This window comes from Hevea brasiliensis, chromosome 4 (genome assembly GCF_030052815.1).
Source record: "Hevea brasiliensis isolate MT/VB/25A 57/8 chromosome 4, ASM3005281v1, whole genome shotgun sequence".
Taxonomy (NCBI): domain Eukaryota; kingdom Viridiplantae; phylum Streptophyta; class Magnoliopsida; order Malpighiales; family Euphorbiaceae; genus Hevea; species Hevea brasiliensis.
In genome coordinates, this window is record NC_079496.1 from 9,582,258 (window position 1) to 9,605,999 (window position 23,742).

Sequence of the window (23,742 nt, forward strand, 5' to 3'; positions counted from 1 at the left end):
TATGATTTATTTCCATATTTTGAGAAAATATTGCAGACATAAGTATAATAAATTTGCATATTTTTTAAAATAATAAAGTCACAAAAAATACATATATAAATAACTTTTTAATAAAGGGAATAAAGAAGTGAATTAATAAATAATTAGACCGGTGATGTAGAATTATTTTAAAGTGCTTTTAAAATTAAAATTTGGAGTTTTGGAATCATTTTTATTTTATTTAAATATTATTTTGACCTGAGTATGAATTAGATCCTATTTGATATTCAATTATTTTTGGGAAAAAAATTACTTTATTTAAAAAAAATATTATTTTAAATATGATTAAAAAATAATAATAATAAATTATTTAATTATTTTTAAATTTTAATGATTATAACATATAAATTTAATTTTAATATATATTATAAAAAGTATTTTTTCAATAATACTTTCGATAATAATACTAAATAGAACTTGTGATACCACCAGAAATAAATAAAAAAGAAGGGAAAATGTCACGAGAAATACCACCAGAAATAAATAAAAAAGAAGGGAAAATGTCACGAGAAATTCAAAGCACAGAGCCAACGCAGGGGAGTAATAGGCATAGCCCCTGAAGGCCCACACTCTCTTAACTTTCCTTTTCTCTTCTTCGCTCACAACTCCAGAAGTACAAATACAAATCCACCGTCTTATTTTTTTCTTTCTTTCAAATTCCTCTCTCTCTCTAACCAACAACTGCGAAAGCCACCTCCAAACGCTGCACCCCTCTCCCCCGCCCCGCCCCTCTCTCTCTCTCTCTCTCTGCGTCCCTTCCTCTCTCGCGCTCTCTTCCTCCATGAGAGATAAATGGGGAAGTATATGAGGAAGGCCAAAACGACAGGCGAGGTAGCTGTTATGGACCTCTCCCTTGGTGTCCGTACCCGCGCCAAAACCCTAGCCCTTCAACGCCAAGCCATATTGCCTCAGCCTCCTCCTGCTCCTGCTCAGCCTCCTCCGCAGCCTGCCTTTGGGTACCTCCAGCTCCGTAGCCGTCGCCTTGTTAAGCCGCCGATTCTTGTACATGATTCCAAGCGGCAAAAACATGGTCACAATAAAGAGGCGCAAAACCCTAACGCTAATTCGATGGCGGGTTCGAGAGTGCGGGTGGGTTCTACGGATTCCGGAACTAATGGGGCGGGTCAAAAGAAGGATGTGAATGGCGAAAATAAAGAAGAGGATATACAAGAGAAGCACAATGACGGCGAGCATAACAACAATAACGATACCGATATTAATGAGAGCAAGGATTTGGGCATTGAGGCTTCGTTTGGAGAGAACGTTTTGGACATTGAAGGTAGAGAGAGGTGGGTGTTCTGGTGATTTAATTTTTATTTGTTCAGTTTGGGTCTTTTTAAGGAGGTTTTTATTTTTTATTTTTTTTTAATTTATGTTTGGCTGGTGGTAAATGGAGAGAAACAGAAGGATTGGGGTTTTCTTTGGTCTCTATTTTGGGGGTTCAGGGGATTCTCTGTCTTATTTGTCTTGATTGCCGACAATTTGAGGGTGCGATTGGGTTTTTTTTTTTGTTGATATAATTTATAGAGTATAATCAAAGGGATATTGTTAATATGTTATAGTTTTGTTTGGTTGCTAAGAAACTGGAGAGGAGGATACAATTTCACTCTATGAACGTTTAAATTTTTTTTTTTGTGAGTGGGGGGAGGGGGTGGGTGACGTTCTTACACTTTTCTTGTGTTTCCTCTGTTTGGTTTCTGAGAAAACGGGGCATTACTTTTTGGTTTTTTGAATATTTTTGTTTCCTGAAACTAAACATGTATTTAAGCAGTGTCAGTGGCAGCTTTTTTTTGAGCTTTCATGGGATAGGCTTTATTTTTTACATTTTTATTTTTAATTAATGTTAATATTATTATTTTGGATAAAAGATCACGTGGATTCAAAATTTATTCCATTTTTGTTCCTAAAATTACTAATACTTCAAAAGTTTCTGCGCTTATAACACAAATTTCAACCAGCCTTTTGTCCTTCAATATGACTTTCTTTGTGTGAATATTGCTCCGTGCTCTGTTTTGTTACTGGAAAAATGTGGATTGGAGATTCTACAGACTACAGATGCCTGAATCTGAAATTTTCCCACTGAGATCAATCTAAGCTATTCATGTTGGTTGATTCCAATTTGTTTTCACCGATAATTTCCTTCTTTTACAGGAATTTATTTCATAAAATTGCTTATTTTCCATGGATGCATTGCTTGTTCGTTTAGGTCTTTTAGACCTTAAATCAACTACTTCCTTCTTTATTTTATGAATTTTTTTTAATACTTGAAACATCATCTTTCGCTTGTAGCTGAGTGATTTATGTTGAGGGAATTTATGGCTTCATGATGATTGATATTTTGGGTTTTTATGCTTTTGGTTTAAAAACTAGTTTTTTATGTGAATTTCTTGGCAATGATTTCCCTATGTTTGCCTTTCTCCCTCCTTGCTTGAGCTGTTATCTGTTTCAAAGTTTTGATTTTTTAAATTTTTATTGCATGCTAAGTGAATTATAGTCTTGTTTGCTTCTGTAGTGATGTTGGGTTTGAAAATTTTGGATCTAATCTTCTAATTTGCTTCCAGAACTTTTATTTGCAGAGCAATAAAAATTATTGTGACATCATTGCTGCTGGTGTTTTGTGTTTGGAAAATGGTGAAATCTCATTATACTTTGTTCCCTGAAACATGGCTTCTTGCCTTATGAGTGATTAAATTGCTCATTCCTTCAATTTGGTTTACATTTCTAGAATGTTGTCGGTTATAGTTGCATATATATATTAGGCCTTAGGTACTCAGTCATGAATGCCATTGCAGTATTTAATCACAAGATATGCAGTTTTTTGTTGGTTTCTTAGTCAGTGGATGCCTTGACAGTTTTTAACACTATAATTTTGCTTTTAGTATTTTATAGATGAATATGAATATGCTTAAAGCGTGGTCAGCTTGGTTGTAAGGCTTCATTTTCGTCTCTATTTTTTTAATCTCTGTTTTGACATAGGATGCTTTGATTAGAATTTTTTTATTAGCTATGTAACATTTTACCTGCTGCTTTTTTGTTTATTGTGTCCTCTTCTACTTTTTATGTTATGTTTTAAGTAGAAGAAATATTGTCGGTTGAAGCATGTCAAGGTGGTGAAATAAGGCCCTTGTTTGGTACTGCTAATTAAGGCCTTTTTTTTTTTTTCCCTTTTATTATTGTGGTTGAAGTAAAAAAGGTTTTCACTGCCTTTTGCAATGGCATGATTATGTACTGTGCTTTAAGTGTCTTCAAGTGGCTATTGTGTTCGTGATTGTTTACCTTGCGGTTTATGTTTTATCCTGCATGATGAGGTTGAAGAGATAATGAGAAACAGCAACGGACTTACCTTAGTGGGCTTTTAAAATTAAGTTTTTAACTTTTAGATACTGTTATCTTTTTCATATATTCTTATTTATCATCCTTGCTGCAAATTACGGTTCTGTGCTATGAGATTTGTATAGTTGATATATGTGTTATTGTAATTAGTTTTATGCAGTTTACCTTGTGTATAGTCCTTTGTCATTGTTGTGTTTTTGGTGACAGAAGCACTCGGGAATCCACTCCTTGCAGTTTGATAAGGGACCCAGAAACCATTAGAACCCCTGGTTCGACTACTAGACCTGCCAGCTCAACTGAAATTAGCAGGAGATTACAGAACTCCACGCGTAGACACATTCCAACAGCACATGAAATGGACGAGTTCTTTGCTGGAGCTGAACAAGAGCAGCAGAGACAATTTATTGAGAAGTACATGCTACTTAGATTTTGTTTTAGCTTCTCTTCATGATTGCTTTTAGTTTTTGAGTTATCTTGCTTGAGATGCTCCAAGTGCAAACTTGCCTGTTATTAGCTAATAGCAACGTTGGTTCTTTTGGCAGGTATAACTTTGACCCCGTTAATGACAAGCCACTCCCTGGACGTTATGAATGGGAGAAGCTGGATCCTTAGAAGACATTAGTACTCCATCAGTACCTGTCCTGCAAATTATCAGTTGATCTTGAGCTTAGGATTTTTTAAAGTAGCAGGAATTAGTTTTTAGTTCTAATTGTGATGGTGTTATTTCCATTTTCCATCACCCTTCTTTTACTTGTAAAGAAAGAAGTAGGATTATCAAAACTGTGTAGACTAATGGTCTGTAACATAACGGGGGTTAGAGTTACACAACAAATACAAATCAAAGTCCTTTGTCTAACAGATCATCTGAGGGGGGGAGGGAAAGAAGAGGGTCTAGGGTTAGGTTCAGTCAATTAGGTCAGTCTTATCTGGTACAGAAATTGTCTAGATTTCCTTTGTGTACTGTATTTTCCTCCCCTTCTTTTGTCTATACTTGTAGTGATGGAACTCTTAAAAAACCCTTTTGGAATAAAAGATGACCCGTTCCCCTTCTTCATCTTTTGTCTTTTCCTCCAATTTCTATCAACTAATGTTCTCTGCACTGATAAATTTTTGCCTTTGTTTTCAACCATGTGAGACAAACAAGCATCTTTTATTAACTTTAGATGACGCGGCGCATCACTGGTCTGAGCGAAACGTTGATCATAACCGACTAGGTATTTTAACATTACTACGTGAGAATGGTTGGTGTTGGTGGTGGTTGTGGTAGGGTAGCCCTCTCTGTGTTTAATCGTATTTGGAAGAATTTTATTATCCATAATGCCATACGCATCTCTAACTTTCTTGCCTGCGACTTGCTTTTATACTCGACAATTACAAATTTTTTGCAGCTTTAAGATCCTGGAATGGTAGAAGGCTTGGAAAGCGATTCTGTGGAGCTTTTAGAAAAGTGATAAAATTTCAGAATTTCACTCTTTTGCTATTTATACAAGGGACAGAAAAGCAAAGCAGAAGAAATTGGTTGCAAAGAGTTTCTGTTTTGGCCTGGGCAGTTGAAAATTTCTATGGAATTTGAATGGGAAATTTATATAATCTTGTTTCAAAGTAAATCATTGCCATGGGATGATTTGAGAAAAGTAAATTAATCAGCAAAAGTCAAGTGTGAAGCTATGGTGTTTATTTTCTTTAGCCTGCTCAGATAGGATTCTTGCAAAAACCATACGACCATATCAAATCAAACCTGAATTGTAATCAGAACCTGATTGAAATTGAGTCTTGAATCACCATTCAGACAACATTGAAACTGAATCATAAACGTCAAAAATAAAAATTGTGAAAAAGCCATACCCAACAATTCAATTTAGATTCTATCCATTTACTAACTGAACCGGCAAGGACCATGGCTACCAACCGTACTTATATTATTTTGTTTTCAATCGGTAGACAAATTGATCTTTTAGCTGAAAATGGTGAATCATCTGGCAGTCCTAATGGTGATAGTCATGCCTTCTCTCATGTAACCTGAGACAATCTCGTCAAGCCAGTAATGATAAGGCGTAGGTGATTAAAATGTCCTGGTGGTTATATTGGTGGCGGTGGGTGTTGCTTTGTTTAAAACTATATTGGTTGAAACTTTTATAGAGAATCTTCAGTTTCCAATTAAGCTCTCTCTCTTTTCAAATCTTGGAATGCAGAGTTTCTATCAATTTTCAAGTGGGCATTCATTGCTTGTTTGCCAATTTTAGACAATAACAAGGAATTTGCCTCGCAAATCAGGGTATTGGCTTTGACTGTTATTTCTTTTACAGTTTTCAGGTAAACAAAACATTTATGAGGGAAGGGCATATTTGTATTTCAGCACTGTCAAGGGTGGGGTTTGCCCCCTTCTCCATTTCTCATAATCCCTCTGGTTAGATTTTCAATGCTAAAATGTCGTGATGATGATAGTGTTGGTACTGGTGATGTGGAAGATTGAAGGTTGACCTTTTAAGAAGTTAAGTTAAGAATTAATCCAAGCCTAAGCACATCGCCAATTCCAAAAAATTATAGCAAACTTTATAAGTAATTCATCAAGAGGGATTATTGGGAGATTTAAATTCTCAATTTAATAAAAACATTGATTAAATTTTATTAACCGAACTAATTTTTTAAACTCTATGTCACTCCCCATTTTATAAAAGCCTTTGTGAGGCCTGTCTATTTACTGTAAGATTATTCTTTTCCTCATGTATGATTAGTTCTCGCACTGTGTGCGTGACACCTCTTCATTGAAATCATAGGATTCGATTTCAAATACAAATTATTAGGAAAATTTCTATATTTTTATGGGTGAAACTGGGTGTGGATGATACTGACTGCAGATCAATTGAAAGATATGGCAGAATTTGCAATGATGTGGGTATAGAAGTATACAACATGTGTTTTTTAAAACTGCCACTGCTGCAGCCTACAGGTGGGCCTTCAAACCTTTTCTGTATTTATTGTTTTATGACACATTCTGATGCTGTTCTGAATACTCATCATAAATTACATTATGCAGCAGGTTCTATAATCAGAAAGGATCATTACACTATTTGCCAGTTTCACCCTTTACCAATTGGGTGGATTGAATGGTCGAAATTGTAAGCATAAGACAAATCAGCAATTAAGGCCTTTATTGAAAATCCAGATCCACTGCAAGTAAACCTTGTTATTTGGGTTAGTAATGAAAGGTAGGGCCTGGAGCTTCCCAACTTGCCCATGGTCTCTCTGCCCAAGCAAAACTTTGTTGAAAAATTTTGAATTAATCCAAAGCAAAATGAGCATAAAAGAGGTATAGGGAGAGGGAACGTCTTCCATAACTACATTCTCAACATTTAAAAGTATAACTTAATTGATTAAATGATGAATCACCTTATTATAAACTCTAATAGCAAACGAAAATAAAATTGAACTTTTGTTAATTATTTAGTTGTTGCATTATCGATTATGGTAAATAATTTTCATATAAGTTTTGGACAATCACCCCCCTTATAGAGTGCTTATTGAAAAAAAAAAAAAAAACTGTGTTTGGCCGACACAAAAGATTTTTAATTTTCCTTTGTTCACCAATTCTTAGGTTATATTTGAGAACGGTTTTTAAAATAGCATTTAATATTTTAAATACAATCAAAATATTATTTTTTATATATATTATTTGATGATATAATTTTTATATTAATATTTAGAAATTAAGGAAGTATTTTAATTAGGATGAACAAAATTTTTTCATTATGATCATATTTAATAACTAATCTAACTATTATTTTTAATGAATACTTATACTTTAATAACTATAAAAACAACTAATTAATAATTAATTACTAAAACAGCTAATAACTGTTAAAATAATTAATATTATTAAATAGGACTTTAGTTCACATATCTAATGGCAAAACTACGATCATTATATAATAAGTAATTAATCACCTTAAATTTTGGAATGAACGTAAATATATATTTTTATAGTTACAGTTTATTCCCTTAATGATTAATTAATACCCACTTTGAACTTTTTTTTTTAATATACGGCAACTTCCACCTAAAAAAAAAAACCCATAACTTCGCCATTGCACATGTCTAGCTTTTCTCACAATATTTTAAGTAACATATTACTTTATTTTTTGTTAAAATTTCAATTTAATATTTAATTTTGAGGAACTAAACTCGAACACTCTTGCATTTTTATCTCAAAAAATTATTGCTTCAACAAAAAAAAAAAAATATTTTTTGAAAATATTATCTCTAAACATTTATATAAAATATAGATCATAGGCTAATTCACTTATTAAAAAAAAAAAAAACTAAAAATGATTTGAATTCCATTGTCCTAAAGACCTAAAGGGGGAATTGGGAATTTTATTTTGACTTGTCCGGTAAGTAAGTTCAATAAATTGAATAAACACAATATTTTTATATTAAATAATTACATAAAAGCCACAATTATTGGAGCACCATTTCTTCCTCGAGCCTCCTCTCTTCTTTTTCTCTTCTTCCTTTCTCTTCAAATTCAACACATCCTTTGTTTCTATATCTTCTCTTCGCCCGACCGACCGTAGCCATGGCTGCGACGATGGTGAGCTCGGCTGGTGCTTTGCTTGCGATGCTTAACGAGACTCACCCGCAACTTAAGCAACACGCTTTGTATAACCTTAACAAATTTGTGGATCAGTTCTGGCCGGAGATCTCCACCAGTGTGCCATTGATGTAACTCTTCTTTCATCCTCTCTATCTCACAATTAGGGATTTGGATTTTCTTTTTTAGTTGGGTTTAGGGTTTTGGTTTTAATTGATCTGCTTCGTTACTGGGAATTTGGGGAAATAGGCTAGTCTTTCCACTTTAATAGTTAACCTTTTCTCTTGGAAATTGGCTTAATTAACTTGTTATATGTGGTTAATAGCTTATTAGATTGCTTCGAGTTTGTCATTTTGATTCCTTTACAAGTCTAGTGTTTGATTACCTATTCTTATTTGCTTTAAGCTCTCATATAAAGTTTTTTTTTGTTTTTTTGTTCGTAGTTAAGTGCATTTTATTAAATTTGATTTTCAATTGTTATGGTTTAGTAAAAGATAGTTTTAGAATACTGGAAGATTTTGGTTTTATTATGGTTTGGGGATGTTGTTCTTCTATTGGGCATTGAAATTTAGGGTTTAGGTTTGGTGTTTTCATAGCAACATCACAATTGGTGTGATAACTGGGGTGTTTCAGGACGTAAAATGGAGAACACAGAAATATTCTTTACCAAAGTTATGTCTATCTATGATTTGTATTGATACATACGTCAGCTATCTGATCAGGAAGATCTTATGTTGACTGATTTATGGTTATAGAACTCAATTTAGTTTACTGGATTAATGCAATTATGTGAATGCCTGAAATCCTCAGATGGATGGGCCTATTATGTTTTAACCCTACACGAGAATAGGAGAATTGAAAAAATGTTACAGAGTGCAGGCTGATTCATCCTGGGTTACATGCCTGTGCCACCTTCTTCAATACCCTTCACTCATGCTCATTTTTATTGCCTTGGCCTTGGACTCATGATATGAAAAAGGTTGCTTTAATCAAAACCCACTGGCGTTCATTTGCCTTTCCATAGAAATTGGAATAGTCGGACAGTGCTTCACAATGGCATTGAATAATAAATAACATACAGCAGCTGCTAAGTAATTTTTTTGTTTTTCCATGTAATTAAGTATTTCAACTTCACGCTGACAAATTTCTCCTTGTAACTTTTTGACGATTTATATTGCAGTTGTCGAGTGATTTATATAATATTTTCTTGACAAACTTAGTCTGAAATTTGTGAAGTGCTTATTTGGCGCACAACTAAATTAAAATTTATCTTTTTCCATTTGAAATTCAATTCTTAATTTTTAATCAGCTTGTGATTGATATTTGCCTTCAGGTTCTTGTTGTCAATGTATTTGCATGTATATTTCATCGCGTATATTGTATTTATGTGGTTAATTGCTTCTGCCGACTTCTGTCCAATTTTAGATTCCATCATTTTGACTCACTTGAGTTGCAATATTGAGAACTTTTAAGTGTTTTTGGCTTGATAATTGTGTTTTTTAAATGTGCTATGGGATATGAATGCTTATTGTACATTATTGACAGAGAGAGCTTATATGAAGATGAGGAGTTTGATCAGCATCAGAGACAGCTTGCTGCGTTAGTTGTTTCCAAGGTCATAACTAGCTCCTTTCTACTCCTACTGTGAGCATGTTTGGGATTGTGGTTCAAACCTGCTTTTTGGAAAGTCACCATTATAAATGCTGTTTGAAAAAGCTATTTAGCTATTTTGCAGTTCTTATGACTAAAACATGTCAAATTTAACTTAAAAACAATTTTTGATAGCCTCTAACTAATATATTTAAGGAAGTGTTTTTCTCTGCAGTAGCTACAACAACAATGCTAAACAGACCTTATGCCTCCTCCCTCACTCCTTTGGGAATATATAGATAAAATGGATGGACTATTTCAACTTTCTCAAACTACAATGGCTTTAACTTTTCAGAATCTACAACTTTCTGTTCATCTTCCTAGGATTCAATCAGAGAGAGAGAGAGAGAGAGAGAGAGAGAGAGGTTATCTCTGCTGTGTATGCAAATAACATATTTGTTTCTTTCATAAGCCAATAAGCAATTACTTTTAGAACTCTACATATGGAATGCATGAGAGATGAGACTTCAGGTGAGCAACTTTGTTTGGTAAACTTTTTAGGAATAAGCAATTCTTGAACGATAATATCTGCAATAAGGTTGGTGGACAATCTGTGTGGGTTGTGTCCCTAATGACGTCCCTTATTTTAGAGGCTCACATGTGAATCATTATTTATCAATCAATTTTTTTTTTCCTTAATTGTTGATAAAAGAATTGAAAGAGGGGTAGATAGAGCTTGGCTAGTCAATGGGCCGGGTATGCCTTGTAAGACTTTTCGTTAGATTTAAATGTTTTTCACAAGATCAATTCGTTTTAGATATTACAGGAAGTAAGACCCCGTGACTTGTCACTGCTTACCATGTGATTTTGATAACTTTATTCTTTTGTTTGGGAATTTTTGCTCTTTTCCTTCCTCAGGTTTTTTGTTACTTGGGTGATCTAAATGATTCCTTATCATACGCCCTCGGAGCTGATTCTCTTTTCGATGTCTCAGAGGATTCTGATTACGTTCATACCCTTCTTGGTAAGCATGCTCATTAGCCTGCATTTGTCATTACATAAACTTGTGACATTACTCAAAGACATGAAAATTTGTTGTGCTGCAATTAACCATGAATAAGGATGAGCAGTTTTTGGTTATAACTGAAAAACCAAACTAAACCAATTTGTTTTTTTTTTAAGGTTTCGGTTTAGTTAGTAATTTGAGGAATTTCGTTTTTTCGGTTTGGTTAATTCAGTAAAAGAAAAACGAACTAACCGAACCTATTGAACATAGAACTAATTCGTTTTGGGCTACCTATATATATTTAAAAGCCTCACCCTGAGAAAAGTCCCAAATTCTCCGCCTTCTTTCTCATGGTGCCGAAGATATTTGATAAGTTCTGGTGAAGTCTCGATACTGAATTTTGTAATTTTGAAATGGGATTTTGGAAGAATCATGATTCTGAGTTTTGTTTGAAATGTTGTTGAAATGGGTTCCAAAGTTCCCACGGAAATGGGATTTTGGTGGAATCACGATTTTGAGTTTTGTAATTTTGGTGTATATGTTGAGCTTGTTGTTGAAATGGGATTTCTTCTTCTAATTGAAATGGGATTTTGCTTGTTGAAATAGAATTTTGTTACGTAGCAGAGACCCCAAGATCCCAAACCTGCAAAATAACAGGGGAAGAATATCTAGGAAGAAGGAGAGGGAGCGAGAGAGAAAGAAGTAGAGAGAAAGAGAGATAGAGAGAGAAGTGTTTTGTATTATTCAATTCTTGGCTGACCCAATTAGTTACAATTTTACCCTATTTATGCAATATTTTCCTCCCATTCATTCTCACATTCCTATTCCCCTTGTTATCATAACATATTTCTTCTGGTAATGCTCTGTTCTTGGTGTTTGGCTTTGAGAATCCCCAAAACCAATAAACCAAACTGAAAACTTGATTTTGATTTGGTTTGGTTTTCATTTATAGTATTTGGTTAATGCAGGTTGGTTTGGTTAAAATATGGGAATTTATTAATTTAACGATTGACTAATAATTTGGTTGACCTATATTTTAAATTCTATAATCTTTAGAATGCCTTAACTTTGATCATTTAAGAAATGTTGTTGATGTACATAAGTTTGCTGATGCTTCCTGGTTTACTTAACATTTTTGTTTCTGTTCCTATCCTCAGCTAAGGCAATAGATGAGTATGCTAGTCTAAAGTCAAAGGCAATTGAATCAAATGCTGAGGAAGCAAATGTGGACCCTAGGCTGGAGGCAATTGTGGAGAGAATGCTGGACAAGTATGCAAAACACCAACTTATCTAATTTGATATATCTTCATTGTACTTAGTTTCTTACTGTTCCTTCTTTTAGGTGTATTATGGATGGAAAATACCAACAAGCCATGGGAATTGCAATTGAATGTAGAAGACTGGACAAACTTGAGGAAGCAATAACAAGGAGTGATAATATTCATGGAACTCTTTCATATTGCATCAATGTTTCACATGCTTTTGTTAATCGTAGAGAATATCGTCGTGAGGTAAGGAGGTTATTATGCTAGTTCACAAGAGATCTATGTTTCTGCTGTATGTTATGGCCATTGCACTGAAGCAATTGTACTTTGGCTTGTTCTATTGACAATTTTTCATACTGTGGACCAAGTCATTCAATGCTACCATTGAACATTAACGTAAATTGATATATTTTGGTTTTCTACAGGTGCTTCGACTTCTTGTTAATGTTTATCAGAAGCTGCCTTCTCCTGATTATTTGAGCATTTGTCAATGTCTCATGTTCCTGGATGAACCTGAAGGTGTAGCAAGCATACTGGAAAAGCTTTTGCGTTCTGGAAATAAGGATGACGCTTTGCTTGCATTTCAAATAGCCTTTGATCTTGTGGAGAATGAGCACCAAGCTTTTCTATTAAATGTTAGAGATCGCCTTTCAGTTCCAAAGTCTCAATCTTCAGAGTCAGTGCAGCCAAAACCTAGTGATCCAGAGCCGACACAAAATGAAAATTCTACTGCTTCAGAGGATGTTCCAATGACAGAAGGATCTTCAGTTTCAACTGCTACTGTGCAGGAAACTGATCCAAATGAAGCAATATATGCTGAGAGGCTGACAAAAATCAGGGGAATTTTGTCTGGGGAGACATCAATTCAGTTGACTCTACAATTTCTATACAGTCATAACAAGTGAGACATTTAAAAAAAAAAAAAAATTCCTTTTAACATTTTGTAAATTGAAAAATTATTTATGCCTTTTATGCATTTTATAAAATAGTTTGTTGTTGCACTTGGAGGGATAAGGAGGAGTTGCAACTAATTCTTGTGATTTGCGTACAGATCAGATCTTCTTATTCTGAAGACAATCAAGCAGTCTGTTGAGATGAGGAATAGTGTTTGTCACAGTGCAACTATTTATGCTAATGCAATTATGCATGCTGGTACAACTGTGGATACATTCCTCAGGGAGAATTTGGTGAGTAAAGGATCTTTATTTTTATTCCCTTTTATTTCCTTTTTAAATTGTTGGTGCATTTCTGCTTATTTTGTATACTGAAATGTTTTGGCTCATATCTGTTTTATCAGGATTGGTTGAGCAGGGCCACAAATTGGGCCAAATTTAGTGCCACGGCAGGTCTTGGTGTTATCCACAGAGGTCACCTGCAGCAGGGCAGGTCGCTAATGAGACCTTATTTGCCCCAGGGCGGATCTGGTGGTGGAGGTAGTCCATACTCAGAAGGTGGTGCTCTTTATGCTTTGGGTCTTATACATGCGAACCATGGCGAGGGCATCAAACAATTCCTTCGTGACAGCCTACGTAGCACAAATGTAGAGGTGTGGTTACTTTCTGAGTCTACTATAAATTTCTTTTTGAGCTAAGAGGTCTTAGATATTTTCTTAAATTCATATTGAAATGTCATATGCAGGTCATTCAACATGGTGCATGCTTAGGTCTGGGTTTGGCAGCTTTAGGAACTGCTGATGAAGATATATATGATGATATCAAAAGCGCTTTGTATACTGATAGTGCTGTTGCTGGTGAGGCTGCTGGTATTAGTATGGGTTTGCTTATGGTTGGAACTGCAAGTGAGAAAGCAAGTGAGATGCTTACTTATGCTCATGAGACACAGCATGAGAAGATCATTAGGTAAATTTGAATCACATTCTGGATATTGGGATGAGCCTTCAATTCTGTTCTTTGCCTTGTTTGTAATGTTATCATTGGCTGCAGAGGATTGGCATTAGGGATAGCCCTCACTGTTTATGGAAGAGAAGAAGAAGCAGACACGCTAATTGAGCAGATGACTCGTGATCAGGATCCAATACTTCGTTATGGAGGTATGTATGCATTGGCATTGGCCTACAGGGGAACAGCAAACAACAAGGCCATCCGCCAACTGTTGCACTTTGCCGTATCAGATGTGAGTGATGATGTAAGGAGGACTGCAGTTCTTGCACTTGGATTTGTCCTGTACTCTGAACCAGAGCAGGTTTGTTCATACCTAGTCAACCGTCTCTTTATGGTCAATGGTCATGTGTTTGCTATTCCAATTGTTGTTCTATTATTGCGATTCTCGGTCCAACTGCCCAAGTCTGTTTAACATCATCATATATGTTTTCCTGTCCTTGCTCTTTTGCTTGTCAGATTTTACCTTTTTCTGTTACCCTTTTGCCTCTCTGTTATATGTGTTCCACTTAATATTTTTAGTGCTGTAACTTGTGGTGCAGACTCCTCGAATTGTCTCCTTGCTGTCGGAGTCGTACAACCCACATGTGCGATATGGTGCAGCTCTTGCGGTAGGCATTTCCTGTGCAGGCACTGGCTTGAGTGAGGCTATATCATTGCTGGAACCTTTGACATCAGATGTTGTTGATTTTGTTCGTCAAGGTGCTCTTATTGCAATGGCTATGGTCATGGTGCAGATGAATGAGGCCAGTGATTCTCGTGTTGGAACATTCAGGTACTGCATTATTGTTATTTTCTTTATGCTGTTTTACTTAAAAACTACTGATGCCTAATGCAATTTATCGTCCTACTCCTTTTGCAAGAACTAATCTTATGTATGCCTCATTTTTTTAGACGTCAATTGGAAAAGATAATTCTTGATAAGCATGAAGACACCATGAGCAAGATGGGTGCAATCCTTGCTTCTGGAATACTTGATGCTGGTGGAAGGAATGTAACAATAAGATTGCTTTCTAAGACAAAACATGATAAAGTCACTGCAGTAGTTGGCCTAGCTGTTTTTAGCCAGTTTTGGTATTGGTATCCTCTCATTTATTTCATAAGCTTGTCATTCTCACCCACAGCCTTTATTGGGCTGAACTATGACTTGAAAGTTCCAAAATTTGAGTTCATATCAAATGCAAAGCCTTCTTTATTTGAGTATCCGAAGCCAACCACTGTGCCCACTACCACATCTGCTGTGAAACTTCCCACTGCAGTTCTGTCAACTTCAGCGAAGGCCAAAGCTAGGGCCAAGAAAGAAGCAGAGCAGAAAGCTAATGCTGAAAAGGCAGCAGCAGCAGCAGAGTCTTCATCTGCTGCAGCAAATACTGGAAAAGATAAATCATCGAATGAGAAGGATGGGGATTCCATGCAGGTTAATATTGCTTATATTTTTTTTAGACAGAGTTCATGGAAGCAATTTTATATTTTCCTATTTAACTTTTAGATTACTGTTTCATTGTTACTTTTGGGGACTATCATGTTAGCAGGTTGTTATTTTGTCTTGATGCATTCTGTAGCTCTCAAGATCTATAATTCACATTTTGAAATTGACTGAATGATCAGATATGTTACGTTGCATTGTATCTTTTGTTAGGTTGATAGCCAGCCGGAGAAGAAAGCAGAGCCTGAACCTTCTTTTGAAATTTTGACCAACCCAGCAAGAGTTGTTCCTGCCCAGGAGAAGTTCATTAAATTTATGGAAGATAGCAGATATGCACCAGTGAAGTTAGCGCCTTCAGGGTTTGTCCTCCTGAGAGACCTGCAACCAACTGAACCAGAGGTACTTTCTCTCACGGATGCACTGTCATCCACAGTGTCACCTGCTGGTGGTTCAGCTGCGGGACAGCAAGGTTCTGCATCAGCCATGGCTGTTGATGAGGAGCCCCAGCCACCTCAGCCTTTTGAGTATACTTCGTGATTCTGGTCATAAAGATTTTTGTATTGGTCTTCGTTTAGAAATCTGGTGCTTATAACTGGCAGAGAAAATCAAATGCTTCTCAGCGACCGCTTCAATCTTGCATGGTCACTGCCAGCATAAGCAAGTTTACTGGTTTCAAGGTTTTCTTATCTGCAGAGCTTATGTTCTCGAGCAAATTTTTTTAGGTACCTAAGTGATACATGATTGCTGTTTCATCGACACATGGTAGCACTTTCCGTAATGTTCTGGAAATGAAAATTTCAGTCCATTTTGTAGTCATTTTGCATTTCAATTTACTTGCTGTGTTCTTTTGATTGTTTCATTGATGTGCTGATTTTTTTCCTCAGTTGTTTTCCCTTGCTATCAAGTTTCCACTTCGATGCTGTTCTTCGGGTTGTCTTACTTTTACCCGATTTTATTTTGTTGCGTTTCATTTGGTTTATTATGTTTATAAGCAAAAGATATCTTCTAGAGCCTTCACATGTGTTCCTTTAACACATAGTTATCAAAGGCGCCTCAGGCTCAAGGCTCACCAGGCTCGAACCCTGGCGCCTTATGTGCTTAGGTGTGCGTCTTTGTTCTAGGCATAAGGTTTTGGAAAGGCATGCTTTCTTTTCATTTTTAACGAGTACTTTCATTGGCAAAATGGATTACCACTTAAACTCAAATTAACAAATTTAATTCAAGATAGATGGCAAAGAAAAAAAAAAAAGAAAAGCATCACATTTATTTTACTTTTATGGATTTTTAAAATTTTTTATTTGTGTCTCACCTCGCATCTTGCTCTTAGGCTCTAAGACTCTTTGGCATCTTAGTGCATCTTGAGCATTTAATAACTATGCTTTAACATTTGAGAAATATTTTAACCTTGCATTAGGATAACGCATAATATTTATTTATTTTTCCCTTTGATTATAGTCATGAACTTTGGTATATTGTTTAATGATCACTTGTAAATTGATTAAAAGATGGGTTAAGCTAAAATCAAATATCAAATTTCTCATTTGAAAGTTCTTCAATCTAAATAAACCATGCAAGCTCGACCTTTACGAGTAATGCAAGAGAAAAGTCACTTGCATTATATAAAACCGCAACCTTTTCTCAATTTATGCATGCCTACAGAGAAGGACAATATATCCTTCCATGAGAAGCGTGATTTTTGTTTTGTGTATTTATACAGCGTAAGATTTAGAAAAGGAAGAGTGTTACCTTCCTATTCTCTAGCCATGCGTTGCCAATGAAATTCCGATGAGAAAATAGAAAACAAAAGCTACTGATATCTTACTCTTGTAAGACGAAGAGCTAACATTTTTCGGATCATATCCCAAAATATATACCCTTGAATTTTGTAAACTGAATCGATGGGATATAGTTGCTTGGTCTTTTCATTTAAGATCTTCCAACATCTAGAATTGCAAGAACCATGTCAATTAGCTCAAACCACAGTAGCGTTCGCAATTTCCTAATTAATTTGTGATGAAATTATATATATACTCATGTTCTTTTTTATTGTGACATACAAAATTTAATTGAAATGGCATTAATTATTGTATTGGAGGTGTATCCTTTTTCCTTACCTTATAGGCTTTATACCCATTAGAATTATCACATGGGAGGTTAGCAGGAATGTCACATGCAAATCAACAAGCTCAATATCATCCCATATATATGCAATCTAATTTTCAAAGTTGAAAGTTGAAATGATCAAATCTGCACTCTGCAGCGCGTCATCCCTTTAATTAGGGTCATGAAAAGAGGTGATAAAAAGCAAGGGCAAGAGCGTTTGTTTGCCTGTGACACATTAATAATGGGAGGTGAAAGTGAAACCAGTCACCAACCATGAGGTCTACATTAATCCACAAGGCTCCTCTCTTCTCTTTCCTAAGTCAAACCACATGGACCATCAAAAATATATATATGACAACCCACAGCCCTCACCTCAAAAATTTTCACCTGTTATTATATATAAAATATCTATTTCCATGGTGGTACCCCCATGCTACCTTCTGCTCTTCTAATGACATAACCCCACCTTCATTTTCTACCATTGTCTTATTATACCCTCTCTGATCTCTCTCTCTCTCTCTCTCTCCAATCAGGTTCTCTTGCTATTTCTGTTTTCTCCTAACTTCCATGCAACTTCTGTTTCATAAATTTTCATATTTAATTATCTACCCTTAAACCTAGACCCATGTAGCATTTTAATTACCTAAATTTTCATTTATTTGCTGTAAGTTAACTTTTGCTCATTATTAACTTATTGTTTTTTTCAGGAGGACGACCCATTGGGAAATTTCACTAGGGTTTTGTCCTTGCATGAATTGAGTGTCACTTTAGGGTTTTCGATTAAAGTTATCCATTTATAAAAGCAATGGATAAAGAAGACAACTACTCGGTATCTTTAGCTTTAGAGCTTATCATCATTATTGTTTGTATGTTTTTGTTGATAGATCATTTCATCACCTTGTTACATTTCTCTGAGATTTACTTGTTACAGGTAACCTTTACTGGTCTAGATTACTCTCTGAACCACCATCATCACCATCAACAACAAGATCACGAACTCATTAAGTCTCGAATTGGTGAAGGTTCTGGCGATAGCAGCAACGGAATGATCGATTATATGCTCAATAATCCTCATCCTCATCAGCAACAGCTATCATATGAGTTTTGCATTTCAACTTCCCTTGATAAATTGAGCTTCGCAGATGTTATGCAATTTTCAGATTTTGGGCCTAAGTTGGCCTTAAATCAAACTAAGATATCTGAGGTAGAAACTGGTATTGATCCAGTTTACTTCCTGAAGTTTCCTGTATTGAACGATAAGAGGGAGGGACAGTCTCTAATGGTTCCTCAACTAGGTGGAGAAAATGAAGAGAGATTTAAAGGAGGGAGTAGTGTGGAAAATAAAGCAGGATTTGTGAGAGAAGATAGGGTTGTTAGAGAGGAAGTAGAAGCTAGGACTTCGGATAATACTTCGGTGCAACTCCAGTTACTTGGAGATCAAGATCTTCAAAACAAGAACCCTATACCGGAGGCGAAGAACAAGCGGAAAAGGCCAAGGACTATCAAGACAAGTGAGGAAGTGGAAAGCCAAAGAATGGCTCATATTGCAGTGGAAAGAAATCGAAGGAAGCAAATGAATGAGCATCTTCGAGTTTTGAGGTCTCTCATGCCAGGATCTTGTGTGCAAAGGGTATCAAATTTTAAATGTTGCTTCCTTGAAAAGATCTCACAATTGGCTGTTTTTCATCAAAACCTTTCTTGGATCTGAAACCCTCTCGTTCATTCATTGTTTTTTCTTCGTTATATTATTCAAAGAAGAAAATACTAAAACAAGATTGGGTTGTCTGTAATTTTTTTGCAGGGAGATCATGCTTCTATTATTGGTGGAGCCATTGAGTTCGTTAGGGAATTGGAGCAACTCCTTCAATGCCTAGAATCTCAAAAGAGGCGAAGACTCTATGGCGAAGCTTCAAGACAGATGGGAGATTCCTCTCTTGCAATCCAGCAACCTCAACCTCCATTGTTTCCCCCTTTGCCTCTTCCAGATGATCATATGAAACTTGTAGACTTCGAAACTGAACTCCGCGAGGAAACTGCTGAGAACAAGTCCTGCCTGGCTGATGTTGAGGTGAAGCTTTTAGGGTTTGATGCTATGATCAAGATCCTATCTAGGAGAAGGCCAGGTCAGCTCATTAACACCATCGCGGCTCTAGAAGAATTGGAGCTTAACATCCTCCACATCAACATTACCACCATTGAACAAACTGTTCTCTATTCATTCAATGTCAAGGTAACAAATTTTCTTCTTCTTCTTCTTCTTCTTCTTCTTCTTCTTCTCCTTCTTCTTCTTCTTCTTCTTCCTCATTTTCCTTGTCTTAAAAATCAAGTAGTAGTCTCTAGAACGGGTGAAGTCTTGAGTGGAAGCCCAATATTGAAGTTTGTCATTATTACTAGAATCTTTTTATAGTGGTTAAATATTCTAGAATAGAATATATACGATATCTTTCTTAAATTATTGCCTATACTGTGTGCAGATTGAAAGTGAATCCAGGTTCACAGCAGAAGATATAGCAAGCTCGGTACAACAGATATTCAATTTTATTCATGCAAACAGCAGCATGTGATATAATATAAGACCCAAAAACAAAGGCTGATCTGTTATATGTATTTCCACATATAGAGAGATCCCTCTATGGATCCTTTCAGTACTTTTTTTCCCCTTATATATGGAATCGATTATTTAAAACTGACACTCACTTCAATTGTTTATGAATAAGTTGTCATGAAAGAAAAGTGAGAATACTGTAATAATTTTGGAAGATAGTGATTAATAAAATTATTTGAAACAATCAATAAAAATAATTTACGGGCTTTTTAATGACTTTTTCGCCAGATAAAATGTTATTCTATTGCTTAAAGGCCTAAGGGAATTTGCATATTTGTTCTTGGTAAATTAAGATGAAAAAAATGTCCAAGCTTATTCTAATTGTACGTAGATGTACTTCTCAATTTGAGCAAAGTCTAATGTTAGGGATGCTGAGTATTTTCCTTACAAGGACCAAAAACACTAGCGACCAAGCATGGCAACGGAAAAGAAATGCTGGCTTTTAAGAACCCATGTGGAATCTCTATCTCATGTGCAAATGTGAGAGGGAGGGAGAGGAAGAAGATGCTGTGGCGCATGGTATAGCTAGCTTAGAGAGAAAAGGAGAGATGGAGACAGTTTCAGAGTTTCTGAAATGGTTTTTTGTTGGAAGTAAAATGATTTTGCACATATTAAGAGGTGGTGCAAAGTCAATGAGTCCCTTACCTTCTTGCCGTGGGTTGACTTGTCAGGAATCAATAGATCTGGTAGTATTAGGCAAATGCTGATGCTGCCATTTGCTTGTAGGGTCCTCTCCTCCAAGTCATTTTGGATTTGGGAAAGGATCATTCACCCTCCGTCTCCCCAGCCCCTTTCTCTTTCGTTTATTTCATGCTTGCTCAATCTAGTTTTTGTCCTAACTTGCCATACATGTACAAGGCGTTTGATGGGGTTTCTAGTCGAGACTCCCGAGAGAATAGCTTGCTAGTTGGAATCCTCTGCATTGTGCCTTGTTATATTCAAGAAGACTGAAGACTGAAGACCACCCCATAAATATGATCGAAATGACTAACTTGAGAAACTACTTTGTTCTGCAAGGAAAACGTTGTTCTACAATCTGGGTACCTCTAAATGTAAATTTCTGAGTGTAGTTAAAGATTTAAATTCGCAATCCCACAATACAAAGGATAACTCTAAAATCACTTAGCCAAATTTGATTTTTGGTAAATTTTAGATACATCATATGAAATATCTCAATGTACCACCAATTTTTTTGACTGGTAGAATATAAATAGTGATTCAAAGAAAATAATAATACAGGGAAAGCATGTGTTTCTTCACTCACATAGATAAGAGATTCACTTCTTATAATATAATTTAATAAAAAGATTGAAATTTATATGAGTATCAAGAATGCTAAAATTTAATACTTTTTAATGCACCAAATAATTTTTTAAATGACAATATATAAAAATAACATTTCATAAATGTACACACACACGTATATTTAACTAAATTGACTAGAATGATAAAACATACCAAATCAGAACCATAGATAAGACTTGCATATGTCCATAACAGGGAACACACTTAGCTCCATGCAATACAGGTTTCATTGAATTTTTATCCTATGATAGATTATTCTTGTCCTCAAACAATCATATTAGTAAACTAAAATCTACACAATATATGGGACATCAAAATTCAAATCTTATCAACAATAAATTTTTCTAATACATAAATTTAAAAAAAAAATCATATAATTTTATCGTAAAATTTGCTTATGTAAAATATATATATATCCCCTAATATATTTGATGGGTTCTATATATATATTTGATGGGCCTGCATAATAGACCAAGATTAATTATAAGCCCAATCCAACTTCAAAGAGTGGGCCGGATCCCTAACCATGCAGAAACCCATATAAACCCTCAGAAATCCACTTCTGACTTCCCTAAAACCCTAATACGTCCTCCTCTAATCGCTCTCATTTGCCATTCACCAGCAGCCGCTAAGCTACACAGCGAGACAGAGAGATACAATGGTGTCGGGTTCAGGGATCTGCGCCAAGAGGGTGGTGGTGGATGCAAGGCACCACATGCTTGGTAGGCTTGCCTCTATCATAGCCAAGGAGCTCTTGAACGGCCAAAAAGTTGTGGTTGTAAGGTGCGAGGAGATTTGCATCTCTGGTGGCTTGGTTAGGCAGAAGATGAAGTACATGAGGTTCTTGCGTAAGCGCATGAACACTAAGCCTTCTCATGGCCCCATCCATTTCCGTGCCCCTGCCAAGATCCTCTGGCGCACAATCCGTGGGTAAGATCATGCTACTTCTGGGTTTTCTTTTCTGTTCTTTAATTAAATTAGTCAATGAAATTTGACTGTAGGAGAAAATCCCATCTCTGATTTTTTTGCAATTTAGAAGTTAGACAAAAATTTGTAGACCTTCTAAGTTGCCGAGTTTAGTTTAGAGCGCTTACCTTTCTGTAGAATCATGAGTTCATTCTCCTTAGTCTTCGCTGCCCAAAGATAGGATGCTTCTATTTAAACTAAGGAGTTTCTTGCTTATCTATTTGGGCTATATAGGATTTGAAAGTTATGCACTAAGTTGAATCTTTCTATGTACATTTGAGTTGGGAGACGAGTGAATTGTGCTTTTTTAGCGATGCTATTTGTTTAGTTTCAATCGGGAATTGTTTGTTATGTTAATTAATAGTCAAAATATGCATTATTGCTGGAATGTATAGAATCAAAAGCTGTTCTTATACCTTTATGATTTGGTTTTTAGTGCATATTTATTGTATAATATGTTTGCTGGTACAAATGAAACATATAGGTGCCCTTTTGTTGTTTTTGGTTTCGTCTTTGGTATTCTAAATTTGTTTTTTCTTCTTTTAAGGATGATTCCTCATAAGACCAAGCGTGGAGAGGCTGCTCTTGCTCGTTTGAAGGTTTACGAGGGTATTCCACCTCCTTATGATAAGATGAAGAGGATGGTGATCCCTGATGCTCTCAAGTAAGTGTTTTGAATGTGACATCCTTCCAGAAAATTTTTTTCCCAGTTCACTTTTCACTGGATATTGATATTTGTTCTTCCTCGATTTTGCAAAAATCAGGGTGTTGAGGCTTCAGGCTGGACACAAGTACTGTTTGTTGGGCAGACTTTCATCTGAGGTCGGATGGAACCACTATGAGACCATCAAGGTATGGAGTTTCTGCTCAGCTTCTCAGCTTTTGCCTACTTGCCACATTATTATTTATGGATCTCCCAATTGATTGGAAGTTGCCTTCATTTGTTATAGTCTGTTGATTATTAGTATAGTGGGAATTTGAGTAGTTCACCACTGAATTTAGTTGTATTTATACCTATTTCCAATTGCTGGAATCTCATACTGAACACAGGCACTGGAAAATCCCTATGGTACTTGATGGGGTTCTACAGGAGATTGTGGATATGTTCACACATATTAAATATTCTACATAGTTCTATATGACTTTTGATGGTTCATTTTGTACGTATATAATTGAGATATGAATGTATGTTGAAACCTTCTCTGTTATTTTCTGCAGGAGCTTGAAAGGAAGAGAAAGGAGAGGGCTCAGGTGGCCTATGAGAGGAAGAAGCAGTTGACAAAACTAAGGGTTAAAGCTGAGAAGGTTGCAGAGGAGAAGCTTGGTTCCCAGCTAGACATTATTTCTCCAATCAAATATTGATTTGGAGATAAGGTTGTTTTTCGTGTGAACAATTTGAGATTATTGTTGTTGCAGCTAAATTGTTTTCTGTTTAAACAAATTACTTTTTTGAGTGGATTACTTCTGTGTTATTAATATAGATTTCTTTTGCAATATGGGGCTTAATATTAGCAATAATTTTGAATTATCAATAATCTTTATCTAATGTTCATTGCCCAAAAAAATTAATCAACTTCGTCCTTGAAAATGTGTAACGGAGTTGCTATGTGCAGAA

At 35.6% G+C, this 23,742-nt stretch overlaps 4 protein-coding genes across 7 annotated transcripts; all 4 read left to right on the plus strand.

Moving 5' to 3' along the window:
* Positions 1-738: 738 nt before the first annotated feature.
* LOC110665858 (cyclin-dependent kinase inhibitor 5) lies at positions 739-4,426 on the plus strand. 2 transcript variants are annotated; one of them, XM_021826134.2, is made up of 3 exons: positions 739-1,328; positions 3,583-3,783; positions 3,915-4,426. In XM_021826134.2, the coding sequence occupies exons 1-3, from the start codon at positions 832-834 to the stop codon at positions 3,982-3,984; spliced, it is 768 nt and encodes a 255-aa protein (XP_021681826.2). In that variant the 5' UTR covers positions 739-831; the 3' UTR covers positions 3,985-4,426. The 2 variants fall into 2 exon arrangements, with proteins under 2 accessions (XP_021681826.2, XP_021681825.2); XM_021826133.2 differs by having other exon boundaries at positions 746-1,328; positions 3,580-3,783.
* A 3,386-nt stretch (positions 4,427-7,812) lies between these two features.
* LOC110665859 (26S proteasome non-ATPase regulatory subunit 1 homolog A) lies at positions 7,813-15,964 on the plus strand. Its single transcript, XM_021826135.2, has 13 exons — positions 7,813-8,094; positions 9,509-9,578; positions 10,472-10,577; positions 11,717-11,828; positions 11,902-12,070; positions 12,250-12,725; positions 12,876-13,011; positions 13,122-13,370; positions 13,463-13,683; positions 13,768-14,026; positions 14,265-14,497; positions 14,617-15,139; positions 15,362-15,964. Exons 1-13 carry the CDS (start codon positions 7,949-7,951, stop codon positions 15,683-15,685), a joined length of 3,024 nt encoding a protein of 1,007 aa, XP_021681827.2. The 5' UTR covers positions 7,813-7,948; the 3' UTR covers positions 15,686-15,964.
* Positions 15,965-17,354: 1,390 nt separating this feature from the next.
* On the plus strand, positions 17,355-19,967 carry LOC131179182 (transcription factor FAMA-like). 3 transcript variants are annotated; one of them, XM_058145258.1, is made up of 5 exons: positions 17,355-17,784; positions 17,959-18,080; positions 18,183-18,881; positions 19,053-19,481; positions 19,726-19,967. In XM_058145258.1, the coding sequence occupies exons 2-5, from the start codon at positions 18,057-18,059 to the stop codon at positions 19,813-19,815; spliced, it is 1,242 nt and encodes a 413-aa protein (XP_058001241.1). In that variant the 5' UTR covers positions 17,355-17,784; positions 17,959-18,056; the 3' UTR covers positions 19,816-19,967. The 3 variants fall into 3 exon arrangements, with proteins under 3 accessions (XP_058001241.1, XP_058001242.1, XP_058001240.1); XM_058145259.1 differs by lacking the exon at positions 17,355-17,784 and having other exon boundaries at positions 17,791-18,080; XM_058145257.1 differs by lacking the exons at positions 17,355-17,784; positions 17,959-18,080 and having other exon boundaries at positions 18,120-18,881.
* A 1,743-nt stretch (positions 19,968-21,710) lies between these two features.
* LOC131179183 (60S ribosomal protein L13a-4-like) lies at positions 21,711-23,621 on the plus strand. Its single transcript, XM_058145260.1, has 4 exons — positions 21,711-22,091; positions 22,675-22,791; positions 22,892-22,979; positions 23,346-23,621. The coding sequence occupies exons 1-4, from the start codon at positions 21,820-21,822 to the stop codon at positions 23,487-23,489; spliced, it is 621 nt and encodes a 206-aa protein (XP_058001243.1). The 5' UTR covers positions 21,711-21,819; the 3' UTR covers positions 23,490-23,621.
* Positions 23,622-23,742: the final 121 nt, after the last annotated feature.